Source organism: Peromyscus eremicus, chromosome 9 (assembly GCF_949786415.1).
Source record: "Peromyscus eremicus chromosome 9, PerEre_H2_v1, whole genome shotgun sequence".
NCBI classification, from domain to species: Eukaryota; Metazoa; Chordata; class Mammalia; order Rodentia; family Cricetidae; genus Peromyscus; species Peromyscus eremicus.
Genome location: NC_081425.1, coordinates 67,943,716 through 67,964,960, shown reverse-complemented (window position 1 = coordinate 67,964,960; position 21,245 = coordinate 67,943,716). Strand labels below are relative to the sequence as shown.

The window sequence follows — 21,245 nt, the reverse complement described above, 5'->3', positions numbered from 1 at the left end:
GTGGGCTAGCGCTGAGCTGGAGACGTGTACTATAATCCTTATTTCCGCCCTGCGTTTGTTGACGCCCACTGTTGCTCTGGCGACGAGATTTGTGACGGGAACAAGGGGAAAGGTTTTCCCGCGGACAGCGTAGCTTACCAGAGAGTTCCGGCTTTCTTTGATCCCCGTGTCTTCAGTGGTCAAACTTGAGAATCTGGTTAGAGACCAAGCTGGCGGTCTAGGGATTCAACCTGCCGGACCCTAATTCTCTTAAAACCTCTGCTGCAGATGACTATGACAGATCGTTAGAGGAGGTCAAGCTCCTCCGCAGAGAGAACTATGCTTATCCGGGGCAAGCGCCAGTTCACACTGGCGGGTAAGGGTTGACCTCCACAGGATCCTGAACTGGAAGGCCGGATCTAGCCCTACGAAGAACCTAAGCCAGCAGGTATTCATTCATTCGACAAACGTTTGCTGGGTACCAACAAGGACCGATAACTTGTGGTTAAGTTGTAGGAACATTGGGGTTAATCAAACACAGTCATTGTCTAAAAAGGGAGGTAGTCACTTGTGCGTAGAGTGCAGAGTCAGAATCAGCAGCAATCTGCCCCAAACTGAATGTCTTAAATCTGTTGTAATATCTCGACATGTCAATGGTGAACGGCTCGCAAGAGCACATCTGGTTCAACCTGACCTCCGAATCATTTTATAGGAAACGAAACGAAAGTTTGAGGTTTTAACTTAAGAAAACTTAAGCTCCGCCTTCTGGTTTGCATTGCCTTTATAAGTTCACAATAACCAGACCTTCGAAACAGTATTTCTCAGCTTTCAGTTGCAAGACTACCCGCACATAATCAGATACTTCATCTCAGCGTTTAAATCTCACTTTCAACTGCCCTAGCTAGCTAAATGAGCAAAATTTCTAAAACAGCAACTGAACAACATCCCCTTGTTGTCTCTTGTTATTCGAATTTAGCCTGGAAACATTTAGCACCACAATCCTATGATGAATAAAGAACTTTGCTAGGTTCAGCGAATCATCTGTGTCCTTGGAAAGCCTTAGTCTGTTAGGAGAGATAAATCCATATTCACAACCAAGGAGACTGCACTGCTTAAGAAATTTAGCCTCAGTGCTCTTGTGTGACTGGTAGAGTGGGTGGGGAAGAATAGCCAGACTGGTTCCTATTCCCTGTAATATGACATGCATCTGCAATTGAACTTTTCTCCCTGTCTCATCACAAGTAAAAGAGCAGATTCCTCTGATATTCAGCCTAACACCAAATGGGCCAAGGGGCTGCTTTAATCATCAGTTATGAATTCCTCAAGTTTCTATACCATCACTCCAGCTCCTTCCAGCCTTTGGTCTGTGTCAACTACCATCATTAACATCTACATAGAAACTCCCTAGGAAGACAGACTCAATGCAAAACATCACTTATTGAGACAAGCACCACCATTCAGAGACAAAGCCTTTCTGATACAGTAAACTAAAAAATTTCTCAGCTACCTGACTTAACAATAAGAAAAAAAATTGTTTTGTGTTCAGTGTATGAACTTATCAATAGGAAATCATACTATTGTTGGATTTGAGTGGCGTGAGTTAGAACATTAGTATGTGTAAAAGTTCATGTGCTGAGTAGTAGGTAAAAGTACAAGTTCCCAAAATCAGATAAAGATGATTTTGAACTTTGATTCCACCTACTACTAATTATCTAATCTCAGTCTGATGACTTCGTGTTTAATTGGTAGTTTTTCCTCTTCTTTTTGACAAGATTTCTCTATGTAGCCTACCCTGGAACTTACTATGTATTCTAGAGTGGATCCAAATTTGCAATCCTTCTATCTCTGCTTACCAAGTACTGAAATTACAGGTATGCACCACTATAACACCTAGGTCTCATTTTCCACTTCTATGACATGGAAATAACAATACCTGGATCACTGCAATGTTTTACTAGGATTAAATGAGATAATGTAAAACATTAAACATTTAGCAAAGTGCATAATACATGGTAAATGTTCAGAAAATATTTGCTCTTATTAAATATTATTCTGATACGAACTGTTCCCTCTGTTTCTCCAAATAATTAAAAGTTGCCCATACTGCAGAGCTCCAATAATTTGGGCATACAAAAGATGGTGCCAGGGTTGCAAATCAAATGAAATAGGATTTAAAGTTAAATCAGAAATCAGAGAAGACCTTAGAGGCTTCATAACTAAGATGATCAACGACATAAGATATGGGAGAGCGGCAGGGTGAGAGGGTGCCCTTACTGGGCCAAGTCCATGATTTTATATCCTTTCTCTTAGAATAAGAAATTATATTCTCAGCCGGGCGGTGGTGGCGCACGCCTTTAATCCCAGCACTCGGGAGGCAGAGGCAGGCGGATCTCTGTGAGTTCGAGGCCAGCCTGGTCTCCAAAGCGAGTTCCAGGAAAGGCTCAAAGCTACACAGAGAAACCCTGTCTCGAAAAACCAAAAAAAAAAAAAAAAAAAAAAAAAAAAAAAGAAAGAAAGAAAGAAATTATATTCTCTACTAAGGCAAACACAAGTCCTAAGTTTGAGTAGGAAAAGACTCTTGTAAAGACAGTCTCTCCGTGGAGAAGAGGCTCTCTCAATTCTTTCCCTTTGTATTTACTTTGCCCTTGACTCACTTTGCTTCTGTCTAGTCTAGCATGTAACCATCCACTTTTAAAACTGTGGTCTGCATTAGACCAAGACCCTTCTTTCCTTGTTCTCTAGTTAGCAAATAAAGCAATCTACCTATTTGTTTGTTTCGTGATGCTAGGGATCTAGCATGCTAAGCCAATACTGGACCTCTGAGCTATACCTCCAGCATGAGCTTCTTTTCAAAAAGAAAATTATAACAGAATCAAATTTCAATCAACACAAAGTGTGTTTTCTCCACCATGGTGCTTTCTGCTCCAAGTTCTAGTTGAGCAGCGAATGTCTCCAGTGAGCCTGTCTCCCTTCATCCAGTCATCCCTGCTGTGTAGCAATTCCGGTCTTCTGTCTGATTTCCTTCTCACCCAGCTCTTTGGGGAGTCCCAGAAAAGCTTCAGTCTTGCTAGGTGTGGTGGCACACACCTTTAATCTCAGCACTTGGGAGGCAGAGGCAGGCAGATCTCAGTGAGTTCAAGGCCAACCTGGTCTACAAAGTCCCAGGACAGCCAGAGCTACACAAAGAAACCTTATCTCAAAAAAACCACACACACACACACACACACACACACACACACACACACAAGCGCTTCAATCTTGTCTTCTCTGGCAACAAAAAAGAATTTGTCCTATTTTCCATTATGAGAGTAGCATTTACCAATGGAAGAGGATTGGTAGGAATTGTTGCTCTCCCTACAACAGAGATCTGAAAACACCACACTTAAGCAGCACTACCCTGTTCAGTAGAATTTTCTTTAATGAAAATGCCTGTGTCCATCAATATGAGAACAACTAGTCATGTGTGGCTACCGAGCAATGAAAATATATCTAGAAGTAACCAAGGAAAATTTATTTGGTTTTTGTTCATTTAAAACTAAGCCAAAAGGCAGGGTAGGTGGCTCAGCAGTTAAGAGTGCTTGCTGCTCTTACAGAGGACCTGAGTTCAGTTCCCAATACCCAGGTCAGGTAGCTCATCAATGCCTGTAACTCCAGCTCTAGGGGAATCTGACACGCTGTTTTGGCCCACATGGGCATCCACTCTCACGTGTACCTTTCTCATCACCCGTTCCACACACACATAATTGAGTCCTTTTAAAAAAAATTAAGCCACATACAGCTATGACTGGACAGAGGACTTTGAAGCTGTTTTATTCAGTCCCAATGTTTAAGACTCACCTTGTTTGTTCAAAAGTCAGCAGCACCCATTTGAAGAAATGATTCATTCCCTCCAGGGCTGGGCTATATCAGCTTATCCACTCCACCTACTTTTGGAGGGAGTTGACCAATTAGATTGTATTCCTAAAGAACATATTAATAGGGCTGCTGAGATCTCAGTGATTAAGAGCACTTGTTGCTCTTGTGGATGACCTGAGTTTGGTTCCCAGCACCAACAAGGAGGCTAACAGTCATCCATACCTCCAGTTCCAGGAGAATCAGACACCTTCTTCCGACTTCCTTGGGCAGCAAGTATGCCTGTGGTGCACAATGAAGCAAAACACTCATGCACATAAAGTAATCTTTAAAAATTAAAGAACACAATACTTTAAAAGCACATCGAATCATTTATATTTTTAAAAATCAGAATCATGTAGACAGGAGGGTGCATTCTTCCATATGTACACATCATATGTCTTGACATCAAGATAAAAAGGGAAAAATACATTTTTCTCTCCAGAAACTTGTCTAGATAGGTACCAAAGGTCCATTTCATTGTATCTAGTTCTAGCAGATCCACCCAATCCTGAGTTATCTCAGTTCTGGAGATACCTTAAGGGTAACTTTAGTTGTAAATGGCATTTTCCACATATTCAAATTTCTTCCTTCTAAACAATTATTATAGTGGGAAATTATGTTAAAGCTGACTTGGCACATGTGGAGACAGAATGCAAATGTTCTCTGCACTGTGATGAGATACATTCTAGAATCTAGAATGTTCCAGTTCCACCTGATCAGCCTTGCCTCAAAAGGACTCACATTTTCTAGGTTATCAGGAAAAGTGGAATGTGAAAACAGCTCAGGATTTCTGTCTAGTGTCGTTTATATTATAGTCCCCAAACCCTAGTCAGCACTTAGTCCTGTAGTCAACCATTCATGCTTCTGCTTTCTTAACGGTTCATCCATCCATTTATCAAGTGCCAAGCACTTACCCTGGCGCACCTGTTCTAGGTGCTGAGAGCAAAGCAGAGCAAAATTCCCCCAGGAAACTTAGTCTCTAGTGGAGGGAAACATGAGTAAGAAATGTACAGGATCTTTTCAGTGGTATTCTGAAGAAAATAAAGTCATGTGGTAGAGTGATGGAGGCCTTTTGTAGAAGGGGGGAAGTTTGCTATAAATTCTGACTACATAGTTGCCAGCTCTCCAGAGCCCTCCTAGGGAAGTCTGGGATCAGCAGAGGAGGTCATTTCCTTTCTTCTTATCAATGGATTCTTTGTGCCAACATAATGTTTGGCTTTGAACATTAGATGTAGCATTTTTAGAGTAAGTTTGCTAAATGTTTCTTTAAGTTAGCTTAGCTAATTCCCACAAGACACAATACAATGGAAGAAGCAACCTGATAAAAAGATTTGCCCAAGATCAGGAAATGGATAATTGGCAAAACTAAGAACTTGACCTTGGTCCAGATTTCTGACCATGGGCTCCAGGCTTTTAATTAGCTAGTGGATCTACCAGCATCATCAATGCTTCTGAAAACTTGCAGCTTTCTAGCTGAATTAAACCTGAGGAATTGGGAGGCTGAGTTGTTAACAGGCTTCCCAAAGGTTATGGGTACTGAATTTTAGGACCACTATGCTTGGCTAAAAGAATGAATGAAAAATTCTGAAAATTCCACTTCTCTTAAACTTTCAACTCTTATAATGATCAATTTAACACTGTTTTAGGGAAGAAGAAATCTCAGAATCTTCTAGAAGACCAAAGAAAAAATACTTTAGGACTTGGAACATAGCTCAGCTGACAAAATGCCTCCCTGGCAAGCAGGAAGCCCTGGGATTCAATCCCCATCCTGAATCACTATGCCTGGCAGCACATACCATAATCCCAGCACTCCAGAGTTAGGAACAGGAGAATCAGAAGTTCGAGGTCATCCTCCGATACACATCAACCGGGAGGCCAGCCTGGGACACATAACACACACACACACACACACACACACACACACACACACACACACAGTGTGTGTGTATATAAATAAAATCTCAGAGCCGGGTGGTGGTGGCGAACATCTTTAATCCCAGCACTCAGGAGGCAGAGCCAGGAGGATCTTTGTGAGTTCGAGGCCAGACAGGAACCAAAAACTACATAGAGAAACCCTGTCTCGAAAAAACACAAACAAAACAAACAAACAAACAAAAAAAAACAGAAAGAGGTAGGAAGGAAAAGGAAAAAAAGAAAGGTACTTTTGTAAATTTCTCTTTCCTGAAGTATGGTTTTAACCTAATGGAGTGGATAATCTGAGATGGAGTAGCTCCAGGAATGTCACACCCCCTTTGCCAGTTCAAGTGAATTCTGCAGCCAGCTTCAAGATTTGGCTCCTCCACAGAACCCACCTGAAATGTGCTCAGAGCTTCTGAGATAAGTCATGTCACATCCCACATCCACATACATAAAGCATGACCAGCCTTACATGTTAGTCCTTTACCTGGCCCGCCTGTGGGAGGGGAGGTCCTCCAAACGGAAGCAGGATCGAGCTACTTTTTCCTTGAAAACTAGGTTGGAGTCAGACATCCCCAGAGCAGAGGAATGCTTACTTATCTTGACAGATGTCATACCTCTGCTTAGAGCAGTAAATACGGGGTGTCCCAAATACTGCGTGGAGCATACTTAGTCTTTACAAATTGCTTTCTGTCTCAAACTCAAATTTAACTAGGCATTTTGTTTTTTGTATTTTTGGAATCTGGAAATCTTCTTGGGTTACAATATCCAAGGTCCTTTTATAGGGAACAACCTATAACGTCTCTACGGACATCTAAACCACCTCAACAGATGGACTAGGAAAGGCAGGTGAAGCGTCAGGGATCTGAGCCATAGAGGGAAGCTCCAGAGAGCGAGAGAGAGGCAAGGCAGTTCCTTCACTCTTTATTTGTGGAGAGGTAGAGGCGGGGCTGGTGGCATTCCAGTGAGGGACTAGGAGTTTTAAACTACCTGTCTCCCTCGCTGTCCCCCAAAGGTGGATGATGCGAGGATCACTACTTTTGCGAGACCCTCACGTTCAGCCTGGACGCAGGCCAGCGGGAGCGGACAGAAGGAAGCACCCACTGGTCCCAGCCCAGGCGAGGTGCAGGCCAGGGGCGCGGGTTCTCGGATCCCACCATCGGCCTAGGCTCCGCCTCCGGCTCCGCCCCCTTTGTTATCCGATACTTCTCTGGGTCAGCTGGTTCTGGCGTCAGGCGGAGGGATGGGCTGGCTCAGCTCGACCCGGCAGGGCTTGTTTACTATGGCTGATGATCTGGAGCAGCAGTGAGTTACTCCTGTCCGTTTCTCTTTCTCTTTCTGTCTGTCTGTCCGGGCCAGGATCCGGGGACTGTCTGTGGTTGCGGACAGCTTCAGACTTCCCCGCCTTTCCTTTTCAGGTTGGCTTCTAGGGAGGGATGGGGTGCTCTGAGGAGGCTGCGGAGCTGGGGGAGCGCTGAGGGATGTGCTTGTGTGCAGCCTGGGGATTCTGACTTTCCATTTAGTCTTCGCGATCGCCCCTTGGTAGCGCAGTTTGATTGGTGGTAATGTGCGAGGGATAAGCTTGCTCTTCCCGCCCCCAAAGCAGGCTTGAGAGACTCGGACGTGGGGGGCAGCAGCCGGGTGTTTGTCGAGACTTGCCCCGGGACTAGAGTCGTGGGTCTGAAAGGCCCTGAAGAAGGAGGCGTGGGAAGGAGAGAGAAGTCTCCACTGCGCTGAGATTAGTGCGGAACTGGCTTGCAAGTTCTTTTAGCCCTTGGCCGCCTTGACACGTTCTGCTTGCTATCCTAATTTATGATATTTTTAATCACTATAAACACATGCTTACCGCAGTGATTTCAGAATTAAGTTTGTTAGATGGGGGGGGGGGGGGGCTACGCTTACCCAAGGGCATCAAGTTTTGGATGCCACCTGTGGGTGGTGTGATGACAGTCTAACAGATCAGGAAAAAGTTGCTTGTAGGAGAATGACTCAGCTCCAAGGGTTTCACGGGTTTCACGGAACAGGGCCTTCCCTTGACCTAATAGTTGTCCTTTTGGCAGAAGGAATTAACTTTGTAACAATAGTAAATAATAGCTTGGGGGACTTGAAGGAAGTGCTCAAGAGAGTATTGCTTTCTAAGACAAAATTTACGATGCCCACAGAGACTGGGCAAACAGCATTAGAGCCAGAAAAGATGCAGGCCATTCAGCTCCGTTTTACAAGTAAAGCAGCAGATGCTGGTGCCCATAGAAATTCAGAGAACCTAGAACAGGTTCTCTCCCACCATAGAACTGCTCTGTTAGCCCACGAGGATGAGGCACCACCCAGGCCAGGCCAAGTTTATGGTTAAGGGGCTTTGTGCAGTTTGCCTCACTTTCCCATCTCAGCTCTTCCCTCCCTAATAGCACAGGCACACAGTGTGACAGGCACCATTGCCTGTTCAGTAACATGGGCACACAGTGTGACGGGCACCGTTCTCTTTCGGGATCGGTTTTTAGAGAAGGAAGGCAAAGGTGTACACATAGCTCCCTGGACACCCCACCCCACTTCCACCCCCACTGCCTCCCAGGACTGTGTGGACCATGCTGCTATCTATAGGACGGCATTTCTCTTGAGCTCTGCTGGGGGCAGTTACAGAGATATGTGGGGGTCAGGTGTCATGATCTGACTTGTTATGGTCTCTACAATGCAAAGAGGCAATTTTTCTTTTGAGACTGGCCAAGATCTGTGGTCCTGGTACTAGTGCTTCATCCAAAAAGGAATTCTGGAAGACTGTTAAAAGGGTCCTGGATGTCCCTAGGATTCGATTGGTTGAGACTGACAGCTTTCATCTGACCAAAGCCATTGGCGTACCACTCACACAGCAACACTGGGTTTCTTTCAAACCTCAAACTTTCGTTGAGAGTAGCTACTTAAAAATAGTAATAATATATACAGGTAATGCTTCAGCTGAGGGACAGTTATGTTGATTTGGGGGTTATTGGTGCTGAGCATTGTTCTATACGCTTTAGATGTTAACTCACAAGTTTTTAGAAACTTGTGAGGTACATACAATTACCTCCCATTTGAGGCTGAAGAAACTGACTCAGAAAACTAACGTGCCACAGCCTCATTGCTGGTAAGTGGCCTTGCTGGAATTAGAACTCTAGTTTCTGGCTTTAGATCACATTCCCTTCAGAAAACAGAACAAATGAAATGTGGTTATATACAGGAATGTTCAGATATGGTCTCAAAAAGCTGAGGCTGGAAGATCCACGGAAGAGGCATCCCTTTTTCTAACTTGCTGGTGACCTCTCAGGGTATCAGATTGCTCACCTGTGAAGTAGAGGCTAGACTATGTGATTTCCAAGAAAACATCCTAATCTAAGATCTGTGCTTCCCATGATGCTCAGGGTGCCCACTGTGTATGCTGTGAGTAGCTGGGATGGTTCCTCCACAAGGTGTCCTTGTCTTCTCATGCTCATACTGACAAGCCCTTGATGCAGCTCCTGGCAAACACCCTACAGCCTTCACCTAGGCAGAGTTCACAAACAGAGGAAGAACATGAAAGATAGGGAAGGTAGAATAAAAACGGTAATTGATTGAACCATTAAACTTGTGGCAGGCACCCAACAAGGTTCCTTTCATTCCTAGACCTCAACGCCAGTCTCCTTATCAGTGACAGGTCTATGATTCAGATCCAGGAGTTCTGTTTACTCCAGAACTAGGGCTTGTAACCTCGATGGCTTAGTCACTGGGTGTAAAGGAGAAAGCAGGATGAGTTACCAGTTTTACTCTAGGACATAGGTAAGCTTTCTTCTCACTTTACAACCTGAAAAATAGGTCAGAGGTAACTTGTGTCTCTTGGTGGACCATAGGACTTGAACCCGGATAACACACCCCTACTCCCTGCCTACCCCAGTTCAGAGCTAGTGGGTTTCACAATTAGGGGCTAACAGCAGCCTCGACTTTCAAAAGGGTGGAAGACAACAGATGGCGTGGGAATTTGTCTGTCCTACCCTAAAAGAACAGCTAGTTCTGGGGGTGGAAAGAATAGTAGAAATATTAAAGTCACTCCCTCTCCTTTTGAAATCTCCTTGAACATAAATTATGATAACCAGTAACAAAGGGCAGTTAGTTGTAAAGCTCCAGGAAGATAATAAATGCGAAGAAGTCAAGTTTTGTGTACATGATCTTCTGATGTCTGTTAAGGGCCATTGTTGTTAATAGCTATTTGCCCAAGAAGAGTAACAGTATATCAGACTGCTGAGGCATTGCTGACGCCGAAGGCCATGAAGATCAGGCCTGCTGAGGCTGGGGAACACCTTGTCCGCCGATAACTCGTGGAGCTGTCAGCAAGGCTGAGAACATGTGCTTCCTTCTCAGTGTGGCCAACAAGTGCTTCTCTGTCTTGTAGGCCTCAGGGCTGGCTGAGCAGCTGGCTCCCGGCTTGGCGCCCTACTTCCATGTCTCATCTGAAGAATGTGGAAGCCAGGATCCTCCAGTGTAAGTAGAGGGGACAGTTTGCTCCCCGCTTCAAAAAGTCTAGAAAGGATGGAAGATCTTCCCCAAGCTGAGTCCACCATGCCAACTGATGTCTGATGAGCAGTGCATGGGCCAGAGGAAAGAAAATCAGTGGGTTTGAGGGGAGGGACAGACAGAGGACACAGTATTCCACGACAGAGGTCCCTCAACTCCCTAGCCCTCTGGTAGCCCCTTCCACATCCTACAGCTTCACCTCAAACGCTATACATTCCACTGTGCATTACTGCACACAGATATTTCACTCCTCCCTTCATCTTTTCCCTATCTCTTCATTTTTCCCTCTCTTCTAAACACATAGCTCAGCACATTCTAATTCACCACCTTCCTACCTGAGTGTCAGCAATCCTGTGTTTTCTGTTCCCTGCCTTCTACGCAGGTGTAGCCTACCAGCTGTCTGGTTACCACATTTGGAGTTCACACAGACCAGATCTCATGAGCAATATTGAAGAAGGGTGACCCATGAACAGCAATAGCCTTTGGTTCAAACAAGACCCTGGGGCCATATCTCCCCATCCCCCCACCCTATCATGATCCAACCTGCTGCTCTGCAAGGCCTGAAAGGAACCACAGCTTTCAAGCCTCCATCCAAATGCAGTCTGATTTACCCAGGAAGCTCTTTCATATGACTGTTGCCACACTAGCAAAAAAAAAAAAAAAAAAAAAAACACTGCCCCACCTCAATATCTAAGAGGAATAAGTGGCTCAACCCACTCCCATCACCACCTCCACCTGGCTAGACCACAGTTCTCTGTGTTCATCTCCAAACACGTGTACATTCAAGAACAATGAGTCCAAGAGTTGAATGACATCAGGGATCAAAAGGGAATTGGGCACACCATCTTGAGAAAGAGTATATGATCCCTCTTTTTGCCTATAGACCAAATGGTCTACATTTTCCTTGGATCTGAATTCATTAGCATATTAAATATGAAAGAAAAATGACTCTGGGACTTATTAAGTCTTTTAGAATGGCCATATGAAGCTGTTGTCATTGGGAAGGCACCATCCTCAGTTCTCCATACTACAAAAACAACTGGGGATTTATGGCTAAGGAACAGGATCCGTGAATGGAAATCACTAAAGACATCAAGGACAGGGCGTTCTTTCTGAAAGGACTCAGCAAGATTCTTGCTGGAGAAGGTCAAGGACTTACACATCAAATCACAGGTGGAAGCCAAGGGCCTGGATCAGAGCTAAAGACAGGCTGGGGGAGGGGCTTGTCCTCCTAACCTGACGTAGGATTCAGGCTAAGGCCAGGCTAAGGAGGCTGGAGGTGGATGGGGACTTCACTTTCTGTTCCTGAGATAAAACATTGACCGAATCAAACGTGGGGAGGAAAGGTTTATTTGGGTTACAACCCATCATGAAGTTTAGAAGCCAAGGCAGGCACGTGGAGGCCAAAACTGAAGCAAAGACCATAGAGGAAGGCAGCTCACTGGATGCTCCTCGGGGCTTCCTCAGTTCCTTTCCTTTTTACTCTATTTGTTTTTTATTTTTGGTTTTTTTTTTTGTGTGTGTGTGTGTGTGTGTGTGTGTGTGTGTGTATTTTTTTGGGTTTGTTGTTGTTGTTGTTGTTGTTGTTTTGGTTTTTAGTTTTTGGTTTTTTGGTTGGTTGGTTGGTTGGTTTGGTTGGTTGGTTAGTTTTTTCAAGACAGGGTTTCTCCATGTAGTTTTGGTGCCTGTCCTAGGTCTCGCTCTGTAGACCAGACTGGCCTCTAATAACTCACAGAGATCCGCCTGACTCTGCCTCCTGAGTGCTGGGATTAAAGGCATGTGCCACCACTGCCCAGCTTTATTTTCGTTTTTTAAGACAGGGTCTTTCTATGTGGCCTGGCTGTCCTGGAACTCACTATGGAGACCAGGCTGGTTTCCTAAGGTGATGCCTTTAGGAAGAGAGAAAATGAAGAGTGTAGTCCAGGCAAAATGGCTATGCTCTCAGGAAGCATTCTTGTTGGTTTACCCTGGAATTCTTCCCTTCCCAGGTCTCCAGAACAAGTTCCTGGCCCGCTATGTTTCCCTCCCAAACCAGAACAAGATCTGGACGGTGACTGTGAGCCCAGAGCAAAAGGACCGCACCCCTCTGGTGATGGTACATGGCTTTGGGGGCGGTGTGGGCCTCTGGATCCTCAACATGGATTCACTGAGTGCCCGCCGCACACTCCATACCTTTGATCTGCTTGGCTTCGGGCGGAGCTCAAGGCCAACCTTCCCAAGGGACCCAGAAGGAGCTGAAGATGAGTTTGTGACCTCAATAGAGACATGGCGGGAGACCATGGGAATCCCCACCATGATCCTCCTGGGGCACAGTTTGGGGGGATTCCTGGCCACTTCTTACTCTATCAAGTACCCTGAAAGGTAATGTGAAGCTACCCTTCTCCCTCATGAGCTGACTCCATGCCTTACTAGGCATGTTCCAATATTTATTTCCAGTAATACTCTCATTTCCCAGCAACTTAAGAGCTCTGATACTTCCAAGCAAATACAGTGTATCCTCTCTTTATTTTTTCTGTTAATGTAGAGTTAAACACCTTATCCTGGTGGACCCATGGGGCTTTCCCTTACGACCAACTGACCCCAGTGAGATCCGTACACCTCCAACCTGGGTCAAGGCTGTGGCATCTGTCCTGGGGCGTTCCAATCCACTGGCTGTTCTTCGAGTGGCTGGGCCTTGGGGTGAGTCACCTTCAGGAGGAGAACTCTGTCTTTAAACTGAGGCCACCCCATTCACCACAGCTTGCCTTGGTGCACCTGGGGTCCTACCATCCTCACTTGTTCATAAAACAGAGGCCCAGCCTGGCATTAAACCTGATAATCAGGACAGCATCTCGTTAGTGGAGGTTTCAGATGATTGATATGTTTTCCCCCCATCAGCATCAGCAGATAGAACAGAATGGCTGCCTTATGCGTTGGCAGATCCCAGAGAAAGGAAGGGGCTTTGATGTGTGGCTTCTCTGCTTCTCCGCTGTGAGCTTGTATGACAACCTGTCAGTGACTCGGGCGCAGTAACCACCACTGGGTCCCATTCCTATAGCAAGGAGAGCTCTGAACCTCAGGTTCTCACACAGCACAGTGACAGACAAGTCCCTCTGAACCAGGCGCTGCTCTAGAGAACCCCCACATCTCCCTCTGTTCTGGATTTCTTAGCACTGGGTAGCTGTCAGGAAAGAGACAGAGACAGAAAGTGGCAGGTCACACTGTAGTGTGTAGTGTTAGAGGCTCTGCATCCTCACCTCACGCTGTCCACAGTGTTAGAGGCTCTGCATCCTCACCTCACGCTGTCCACAGTGTTAGAGGCTCTGCATCCTCACCTCACACTGTCCACAGTGTTAGAGGCTCTGCATCCTCACCTCACGCTGTCCACATGCTTCCCTTTGAGGAGCTTTTACACCGGTGAAGTAAAAAGCAGATTCCTTTTATTGGAAAGATGGGTAGCCCCTGTTTTGTACTGATAGCTTACGTTTGTATAGAAATATTCAGTGGCCGCTTGTTACAGTGGCTGAAACAGAAAGAGTGGAAAGTGAGCATTGATGTAGAAGGTAGCCCAGGAGTCCTAGAAGAAGGGGAGCAAGCAAGGGACACGGGGGCCAGAGGGAGCAGGTGGGCAGAGGGCTGACCTCAGAGTCCAGGTGGCTCCAGCAGACCCCTACCATCCTTCCTCCTCTAACCAGTCTCTCCTTTCCTGGCCTTGGATCTGGCCAGGTTCATCCGGGGCTTCAGCCGCTGTGTTGGGTGGCTGCGTGACAGCCATGGAGGATTGTGTCAGAAGAGGGCAGGGCCTGTGACTACCTACCTCCCCAGACACCTCTCACGGGCAAAACCCCTGCCAGGACAGAGAAAGTGGCCAGTAGGCCCAGTCCTCACAGTGTGCCTGCATGGGTAGCGCCTACACGTGCGCTGCGATGAAAGGCACAGGGCCCCGAGCCTGGGCCAGCAGTGCTGTCAAGGTCCCCTCTCCATGTATTCCGTTACAGCCTGAAAATGAGAGAGTGCTTGGAAAATGGTAGTTTCGTCTACTTTCATCAGCTACCTTCAGAAGAGTAAAAAGCCGTCAAGGTTCCCATACAGGGGGGGCATGGGGAAACACAACTCAGACTATAAATGAAAATTCTCTCAACTGCAGACCCTCACAGAACTTGTGAACCTAGAGGAAAAGTCTTGGGACTTACTGAAGTGAAAATTACCTGGTTCCTTGGGGATGTTAGGCTGTCGCTAAACTCACTGGTGACCAACCATCAGACTCTGACATTTGAAGTCATCTGCTGCTTCCCAGCAGGCTTCTACGCTCTTTTTGCCATTGCGTGTTAAATGCATAAAGGAAATAAATCCTTAGAGAGATAAATTTGGTTAAGTTTGTTTAAACATAAGCAGGCAGGAGTTTATTCTCTCTCCCCACCACCAACACCCACACTGGCAGCTCCGTGGTTTTTTGTGGGTTGGGTTTGAGTGGTTATTGTTTTTCCTTGGTAGGGGCTTAAAATAGGGTCTTACTGTGTCCCCTGGCTGACCTTGAACTTGAAACAATCCTCCTGCCTCTGCCTGCAGAGCATTGTAATTGCAGGCACACCCAGCATCACGCTGTTGTTTCTTCAATCCTCTCCCAGGGCCTGGGCTGGTGCAGAGGTTCCGTCCGGACTTCAAGCGCAAGTTTGCAGACTTCTTCGAGGACGATACCATCTCAGAATACATCTACCACTGCAATGCGCAGAATCCCAGGTGAGTACGGCTCCGGGACCAGCCCCGTGGGATGGCTTAAAGAGCTGCACCATCTGATGCTTTATTCCTCTTCCACAAAACCCTGACGCAGGGGAACACAAGCACCAGCAGGCTTGATCATTTCCAGAGAGCTCCCTGGGGGTGGTCAGGACAGGTATAGAAGATACTAGATTTAATTAAACAAGCTGTCCTCTCTAGAGGAAGACCTCCGGGCTTCCCTAGGGATCAGCAACTGGCCTGATGAGCAGCAGTGTGGGAAACATTTCAAAGGCATTTTTTAAACTGAAAAACTGATTTAAAAAAAAAAAATTGGTTGTTGGTTTTTGGTTTGATTTTATAGGCAAATGTGGTTTTTTTGTTTGCTTGTTTGTTTTTAAAGCAAATAGAGAAAGAGAAGCCTTTGCCCATCCACAATCTTCAATTTCTAAATTTCCTCATTTTCAGTTTAGTATGTCGTATAATATTGCTTCAGAGAGACTCCTAGAATGTGTCCTCTTGTATACACCCACGTGATATATCTATAGAATACATGTCTGGAATACATTCAAAGAAAGAATATGTATTTATTTCAATTATATACACTTTGAAATGGCTTAGACTTGGTGTGAAAAACCTTCCCCTCTTTTGGAGGTATAGAAGTGTCCTGAGAACTGTGAGAAGTCCTCCCCGCTAGCTATTGAGAGGCAAGCTCCGAAAGCTTGCTGACCGGCAGTTTGGGCTGCATTGACAGCCAGGACAGAGCCAGGAAAGTAATCTTCTCCCACAGTCAGGCCCTGTGAGAGACTGATACCAGCAGGGCACATTGGTAGCACCACCCTGTGGAGACCTCACCCTGACCCTGCAGGAGCCATAGACACTAGCCACCTCTTTCCAAGCCTGTCCAAGTCACTGTGAGCCCAAGGCTGGAAGGAAGGGGAGGCTTGTCCTTTCGGCAGAACAGTGAGCATTAGTCTCGAGCCAGTATTGCACGGGATTACAGCTGACATTTGGCAGGGTCCCGGGTCAACAGTGTGCCATAGGAACCTCAGCAGTCAAAGCGGGCACCCCCAGCTTCCTGCTCTTTGACTCCCCCCAACCCCCATGGGCTCATTATCAGCCCATCAGGTGGCCAGTTCTCATTTCCTCCCTCCAGACATCACTCGGTTTTATAACACCAAGCTCTTTTACTGGAGCTGACAAATTTTCAGTAATTCCCATCAGTCCTTTGGAAAACATGAACTCTGGCCAAAGGGAAAATGTTTGAGTGGTACCTCCCTCACTCCACCTACACCTTGGAGCCCTGTACATATCTTCATTCTTTTCGTCTATCTTGACCTAAGAAAGTGGACATAGTTCCCGCCGGTTCGTATATGAGAAAATCAAGGTGTATCCTGGTTACTCGACTTTCCAAGGAGACACGATTTAAATTCATGTCGGACAGACTGTAGAGTCTGTGGTCCAGTGTCTCCTGGAGGTGTCCTCTGCTCCTGCTGACATAGACAGAATTCATCCCAGGGTGCAAAGGAAACCAGAAATGTAACTACTCCGAACACGCAGAGCCCAGGAGGGAACATTGTCCTCAACCTCCCTACCTCCCACAAAAGCTGCAAGCTAATCAGAAAGCCAGCTCCCGGCCCAGCCTCACACAAACCCGATAGGGAGATTGAATTCACATTTGCGGTGCGCCCCCTGGCAGCAGCTGCTGAGCCCCAGTCTCAAAAGCCTGATGCGCTGTCATTCTTGGTCCCAGAGTGTCCTCAGCACAGCCCTCTTGGTGTAACACTCACCCTTCAGGGCTCACTCTAGCGAATTCTCCCTCCATCCCCTCAGCTAAGCCCCTTACCCATGTTCTATAGCTCTAATCCCTTTTCATAATCCTTAGGAATTTTTAGTTAAAGCATAATTTTCATTAAAGCATAGTCATCGGATTATTTATGTAGCCACCACCTTCCAAAGCTATAAGCAGCAATGCCAGCTCCAAGCAGGGCAGGTGCCGCATCTGTCCCGTTCCTGTGTCCCTTCACCCAGTCCATGTGTAAATATATATTGCATTAAAACTCACTGTGTCCTGGGCAGCTCCCTATGTCGTGGGGGTTTTCACAAGCATGCCCTGAGGCATGGCACTCATCTCCTGATCTCGTCAATATTTAATGAGCCAGCGCTGGCTATGAGGAGAATGTAAAGACAGAAGGTCCAGCCCAGCCTCTGAAATGCAACAAGTTGACATTTTCTGCTTCGGGTTTGTCTTGCTGTCAATCGCCTCACTGTTTTGTTCTGTCAGTGGGGAAACGGCATTCAAAGCCATGATGGAGTCCTTCGGCTGGGCCCGGCGCCCCATGTTGGAGCGAATTCACTTAATTCGAAAAGACGTGCCCATCACCATGATCTATGGGGCTAACACCTGGATAGATACCAGCACGGGGAAAAAAGTGAAGATGCAAAGGCCAGATTCCTATGTCCGGGACATGGTAGGTTGACTTGCCAAGGAGTGGGAGTTGCAGTGGACAGTGGGTGGGAAAGTCTTGGGTGACAAAGGGTGATCAAAATCAGGACGGAAATATATAGATGAGACTGAGCAGTGGCCTTGGAGGGTCCCCACCACCACCACCCAAACTCCTGCAAGATAGTTAGCAATTTCCTTCTTCTGTGCAGTCCAGTTCAGCTGAAAGGCAGGTTCCCGGAGAGCAGCCAGACACATGCGTCTGTTCCAGACCTCCAGCCTCCCCATCATCCCTACTAAACCAGGGCTATGAGTAGTAGGCTGAGCTGCAGAGGCTGTAGTGAAAGACTTCCTACCGCACTTCTGTCTCCCCTACCTCCTGCTCCCACTGAGTCACCTATGGTCCTGTGTCCTGCACAAAACAAGCTGACCAAGGGCGAGGCTTAGGAGCAGGAAAGGCACAGTGGGTGTCCCCTTAAAACAAAATGGCCTTTTGACATTCATTGCTTCCCTAAGGAATGTGCAGCCTCCAGAGAAAAGGTAGGGTCTTGCTTCTGAGAAGAGCTCAGGGAACAGGCCAGCAAGCCCTAGGGGAGGGAGAAGAAATGGTGAGACCACTTCCCAATGCTGCGACTCCAGAGCTGAGCCACCACTGTCGTCTGTCCACAGGAGATCGAGGGTGCATCGCACCACGTCTATGCCGACCAGCCGCACATCTTCAATTCTGTGGTAGAAGAGATCTGTAACTCGGTTGACTGAGCTGCTCTGAGAGGAAGAGGAGGAAGGAAGCCAGAGTTGCCGTCACCTCCCTGTCTTAGTCAGAACCTCTGTCCTTTCCTCACCAACTAACTAACACATGCCAGCCAGGCAGAGTCGGGCTCCCAAGCTAAGACCACAGTGAAAAAGAGCACTTCTGATCCCATGCTGAGGGCAAGAGGCAGAATCCACAAGAGGCCTTGAACTCCCCACTCTGGGGAAGAGCATAAAGGGTTGCCTAGTGCCGCCCATTCTCTCCACGCCAAGTGTGACCAGGTGTTGATTATGAGATTGCACAAGCCATGCCGTCTCCCTGCATGGCCTTCCCTTCCTCTGACAGAGGAGGGCTCCCAGCAGCCTTTCTAGTTTGGGAATGTGTCTGAGAGTAGGTTCCATACAGGAACACATTCCTTCTCCATTACTCCACGCCGCCATCCAAACCCCGTTCCCACTTAACCCACCAAGAGCAGCCCTGTTCACCTGCACAGTCCCTTCCATGACGTTGGAGGTCATAGCCCAAGCCCTTATTGGCCGATGAGGGAAGAGATCAGGGCAGGATGGGACACAGCTCTGCGTGATGGGTTCCAGCAGAACTGAGTCTACAGCCCAGGTCTGCTGCCTTCCCGCACATATTGCCAGCTTCATTCACTAAGGTTCCACACAGACACCACTGCTGTGGGGCTGGTTTAAAGCTAACCTTGCTCCATATTCTAACCTGTTATACGGGCACACGATTACCTTGCCCTGTGTCTCAATCCTGGTTGCCTAAGTTGGGACACTCGAGACCCTCCCCGTTCTTCCTCCCACTGTGAGGCTCTAAGCCTCTTCTGTGCCTTGGGCCCTAAAGCCCCCTGTGTAGTATAGAGCGAAGATGGCTCCTGGTGGGGAAGGGGAAAGTCCCTTCTACCTTAGAGTCATGTCTGCATTCACGAAGTCCACAAGCATCTGCAGCATTTTCTACCAGAGCTGAGGTCCCCTGAGAGCTCCTGCCCATGGCTCACTGAGGAGCTTAAAGCCGGCCGGCCGTTCTCTGTCCTCATCAGTCACAAAGTGCTTCTCGCTGCCTGAACCTCTATGCCTACCATCTGTCACCATGGTCTCCAACTCACTCTGCTTCAGAATTACCCATCAGCCCTCTCCCATGGATCTCATTCCAGGTCCTGCTCTAAGGCTTGGGGTACTAGGCTGGGCCTGGCCCCAGAAGCAGGGCAGTTCCTTCCTGCTCCTTCTCTTTTATAAAGCCAACCCTTCACCAGAATAGTATTAACTCCTGGTGCTTTGTACTACCAGTCCAGCTGCCTCGGCCTCCTTTTCTATATTAATAAAGAAGAGTAAAAACTGTTGGTTATGACGATGTTTAATATTGATCCAACAACACCACTGCCTCACAACAGTCCATGCAATCCCCAAACAAGAGAACGGAACCAAAGAGGTACCACTTATGCACCACTGCCTCTCACAGACTATCTCAGCCTCCTCACGATGGAAGAGGAGTCAGTCCAGAGCACAGATGGTTTAAACCTCAGTCGACAGGAGAATTATGAGGTGTTGGGTGCTATGCTCTGCCCAGTCAGTACCTGTCAGCCTAGGTCTAGGCCTTCACAACCCTGCTCCCCAATTTCCATCCATTCTCTGAGTCTCAGCTCAGATGTTCCTTACACGGAAACCTGCCCCTTCCACCTCCCCAACCTAGAAGTTCCTATGGTATGTCTCCATTGAGACTCAACTGCCCCTCTTTGAAATTGTAAACTTGGGACTGAAGAGAGGTGCTTAGTGGCTAAAGAGCCCTTGCTGCTCTTCCAGAGACCTGAGTTGAGTTCCCAGCACCCATGTCCCATGTCCAGCAACTACCTGAAACTCCATTCCCAGGTGGATCTGACATGACACCTCTGGCTTCTGCAGTCATTTGTACGGGTGTACCCACATGGATGTGCACACACACACACACACACACACACACACACACACACACACACATAAAAATAAAATAAATGGGATGGAGAAATGGCTTAATAATTAACAGCACTTGCTGATCTTGCAGAGAACAAGTTCAGTTCTCAGAAAGCTCACAAACACTTGTAATGCCAGTTCTAAGGCATCCAGTGTGTGCCCCAGCCTCTGTGGATGCATCCGTGTGTGTGTGTGTGTGTGTGTGTGTGTGTGTGTGTGTGTGTGTGTGTGCTCCCTGATACATCACTACGCTTCAAGAGCAAAACTGCAGGTGTGGCACACAGGCCAAGAAAAGGACCCTCTATGGCTAGTGGCCAATGTAGTGTCCCAAATCGTGTGCAATGGGCGGTGTGATGTCACTTCAGACATCATGTGACCTTTGGGTTCACACAGAGTCTCCCTCGGATGGGATATTAATTACTCTTCTCACTGGAGTTCGAGGAGAGCAGGGATTGTTTGGCTCATGGGGTTGGGAGGGGAGGGTTGGGGGGACAGACCGTTATGATGGGAAGACACAGCAGTGGCATCTGAAGCCGTTCGTCATTGCATCCACAGTCGGGGGAAGCAGATGAAACTGTTGTTCCTCTCATTTTCTCCTTTTTACTCAGCCTGGGACCCCAATTCATGAAATGAAACCACTCACATTCGGGCGCGGGTCTCCCACCTGAGTTAAAACTCTTTGGAAATGACCTCACAGACTGGCCCAGATGCTTGTCTCCTAGGTGGTTCTAAATCCCACCATCGCAGATATGGTCGAAAGGCCCCTCGTCTTTCCGCTTCCCTCTCTGTCCTCCTACAAGAACCTGATCTACCTTGCAGGACGCCTGAGAGTTTGAAGGTGAGCTGTAATCCAGGTCTGGAGAACTATCTGAGTACAAACCACCTCTTCTCTATCGTCAGGTTTTGTTTGTCTAGTTTTTGCTTTTTGCGTCAGGGTCTCACAGTATGGCCCAGGCTGGCCTAACTTGCTGTGTGGCCCAGTCTAGACTAGAGTTTAAATCCTCCTGTTTTGTCCTCCCAAGTGCTGGGATACAGATGTGCTCCACCATGTCCAACTGTTTCTCATAGTGTAAGTTCAGTACTATTATGCCAT

At 47.1% G+C, this 21,245-nt stretch overlaps 1 protein-coding gene and 1 long non-coding RNA gene across 4 annotated transcripts; one reads left to right on the top strand and one right to left on the bottom strand.

Moving 5' to 3' along the window:
- The first annotated feature begins 26 nt into the window (after positions 1-26).
- Positions 27-19,545, top strand: Abhd4 (abhydrolase domain containing 4, N-acyl phospholipase B). Of its 3 annotated transcripts, none has more exons than XM_059273657.1 (7): positions 27-427; positions 10,187-10,275; positions 12,297-12,669; positions 12,833-12,987; positions 14,916-15,027; positions 17,288-17,474; positions 18,116-19,545. In XM_059273657.1, the coding sequence occupies exons 2-7, from the start codon at positions 10,236-10,238 to the stop codon at positions 18,203-18,205; spliced, it is 957 nt and encodes a 318-aa protein (XP_059129640.1). In that variant the 5' UTR covers positions 27-427; positions 10,187-10,235; the 3' UTR covers positions 18,206-19,545. The 3 variants fall into 3 exon arrangements, with proteins under 3 accessions (XP_059129640.1, XP_059129639.1, XP_059129641.1); XM_059273656.1 differs by lacking the exon at positions 27-427 and adding an exon at positions 6,991-7,095; XM_059273658.1 differs by lacking the exon at positions 27-427 and adding an exon at positions 7,186-7,208.
- On the bottom strand, positions 3,820-4,530 carry LOC131919444 (uncharacterized). The gene is made up of 3 exons (XR_009381251.1): positions 4,408-4,530; positions 4,057-4,113; positions 3,820-3,905 (listed from the first exon to the last, which is right to left on the bottom strand). It is a non-coding gene; the product is annotated as an uncharacterized LOC131919444 (long non-coding RNA).
- Positions 19,546-21,245: the final 1,700 nt, after the last annotated feature.

Excerpts from the sequence above, each read along its gene's own strand:
- Abhd4 (XM_059273656.1), top strand. The coding sequence starts at position 7,034 with ATGGGCTGGCTCAGCTCGACCCGGCAGGGCTTGTTTACTATGGCTGAT. Across the intron at positions 7,096-10,186 it reads GCTGATGATCTGGAGCAGCA|GCCTCAGGGCTGGCTGAGCA; the intron begins GTGAGTTACTCC and ends TCTGTCTTGTAG. Across the intron at positions 12,988-14,915 it reads TCGAGTGGCTGGGCCTTGGG|GGCCTGGGCTGGTGCAGAGG; the intron begins GTGAGTCACCTT and ends ATCCTCTCCCAG.